This window comes from Perkinsus marinus (genome assembly GCF_000006405.1).
Source record: "Perkinsus marinus ATCC 50983 genomic scaffold scf_1104296964206, whole genome shotgun sequence".
NCBI lineage: Eukaryota > Perkinsozoa > Perkinsida > Perkinsidae > Perkinsus > Perkinsus marinus.
The window spans coordinates 1-2,259 of NW_003204763.1; the positions used below are offsets into that span (position 1 = coordinate 1).

The following is a 2,259-nucleotide window of genomic DNA, read 5'->3' on the forward strand; positions in this document are numbered from 1 at the left end:
GCGATGGAAGCGATGACGCCACACCGGCCAAGGAAATATGATGAAGGAGACGCTATTCTCTTACTCGCACATGCGAGGGCTCGCACAACAAACGCGACCTACGCGTCGATACGACGGGGATATGAAAACTTTCTCATGAGTCATGAGACCGGCGGTGCCGATCTCATTATGTTGATCAATCATTACGAGTTAGCTATAGTCTCAAGGTTCCCCTTCTCCCATATATCGGTCCATACCGATCTTTCCTGTTCGTCAATTGCAAGCTGGCCTTCTGTGGTTAGTTCTCTACGTCTCACCTTACACTCGTTAACTACAGTGCAGAGATAGCTTACGGTGAGTGTGAGGGATGCTCGCAAGCTTCGCGCACGAAACGAGGCATCTATGCTGTGTCACCTGCGCGAGGAAATCACACGTGGCATACACCAGCGTCGATATTAGTGGCCCACCGATAACAGTCTCGGCTCGTGTCGAACGTGGGCCTTTCGAATTCCCGATTCTGAGCATCAAAACTAGACTCTAGTTTCTGCCAGAAATGACGAAGCCACACGCATATGAAACGCGAATGCTGCAAGACCCACTACTTCACGTGCACCTGAGAGTAGACACTATAATACACTAAGGTCCATGCGCCACATGACCTATGGTATTGAGCAGTTTAGATTTGTGGTTGTCCTATGACGTGATGTGTCCTTGAACTCGACATAAGAAGAGAGGGAAAGAGAGAGGCAAGAGGAACCATCGTATAGCTAATGAGGTCCACGCATACACATGTGCGTGACTGCGAAGCTGTCTCCTTCATAGACTACAGGATTGGATCAGCTGAATGCTGATAGGCTGAAATGTCACCGCACTGCTTATGATAACAGGAAAAAACTTGTAAGGCGTGATTTGATTGAACTTATCCGATGTAGAAAATATTCACTATAAGCTTAGCCAAGGGATTCCTTCACCCGAGAGAGAAACACTGTGTGCTACGGGGGATTGAGACAGCGATCGATGTTGATGCATCAGCATCTTCCAAAACGATTCATAATTGGAACACCGAGCCAGCACTTGCTTATTTAGGTAAGACCGACCCAGGGGCAAATTCACGACGCGAGTTCCAAATTGGAACTCGCGTCGTGAATTTGCGCAAAATTTTCCAAAATTTTCCAATTTTGGAGCTTCCAAACTAAACAGTTGGACGTAAAGTATTATTTTAGTCAAATGATTTGATTCGAATCCCCAGCGTTACGATTGTTACGTAGCTCCAGTCACCGGACAGAACACGACAGGGCAATCTGTAAGGAGTCTGTAATCTTCTGTTAGCCGAAACCACAAAAGCTATATATCAATGACTCGGTGTCATTGACTCAATGATGGAGCCTCTATCATCATGAGACGAAGTCAGAGTGAAAAATTAAACCTTCTTTCTTTCAAGTACCTTATTGACAGCCGCCGCAGCATTCACGCGGCCGAAGGGGAGGGTCTTTTCCCCTTTACTGTCCTTGACACCTGCGGTGGCCGTATCCCGGATGATACTTTTGATGTAAGCAGGAGTCAACTTAGTCTTCACAGATGGTTCAAGGGTGTAGAGCAACCCAGCTATACCTGCTACGATAGCGGATGCCCCCGAAGTACCCGTAACAGTGGCATACTTGTCTCCAAGATGAGTTACAACTATTTCGTAACCTGGAGCGGCGATGTCAACAGCTAAACCAAAATTGCTTATGCCAACAAGCTGCAATTTGGTACCATACGTTGCAGCCACACATAACACTCCATCAGCGGGTGAACGGCCGAAGGAACAAGGGAAATATGGGGTTATGTCCAGATCCAGGTGGCGATTCCCTGCCGCAACAACAACGAGCATGCCAGCTGCAGTTGCTTCCAAAATCTTGTCTGTAACGGCTCGAGAACTTGATTTGGCGGTTCCGTCCGTCATGAGAATAACTTTTACATCATCTTTCTTTTCATTGATCAGGTAGGTGAAAGCATCCGTCAATGTGCGAAAAGTCGAAGTTGCACCCGTGACTATGGGCAGTATGCGCACCCTGTCCAGAATACCCGCCATACCGATCTTGTTATTCCTGATAGCACCAACGATGCCAGCCATGTTGGTTCCATGCTCTCCTCGAGGACTGGTATCATCATTCTTATCAACCACGTTGTAGCCCTGGATGACGGTACCCTTCAAGTCAGGTGAGTGGCCTCGATTCCGTTGTCAATAACTGCGATGGTCACAGTGTTCTCTTGGGAGTAGAGTCCAGGATACCCCAA

At 47.6% G+C, this 2,259-nt stretch overlaps 1 protein-coding gene across 1 annotated transcript; it reads right to left on the reverse strand.

Annotated features, from left to right (window-relative positions):
• Positions 1-1,399: 1,399 nt before the first annotated feature.
• On the reverse strand, positions 1,400-2,095 carry Pmar_PMAR024936 (thermophilic serine proteinase precursor, putative; the record flags this gene model as incomplete). The annotated part of the gene is made up of 1 exon (XM_002770911.1): positions 1,400-2,095. The coding sequence occupies one exon, from the start codon at positions 2,093-2,095 to the stop codon at positions 1,400-1,402; it is 696 nt and encodes a 231-aa protein (XP_002770957.1).
• Positions 2,096-2,259: the final 164 nt, after the last annotated feature.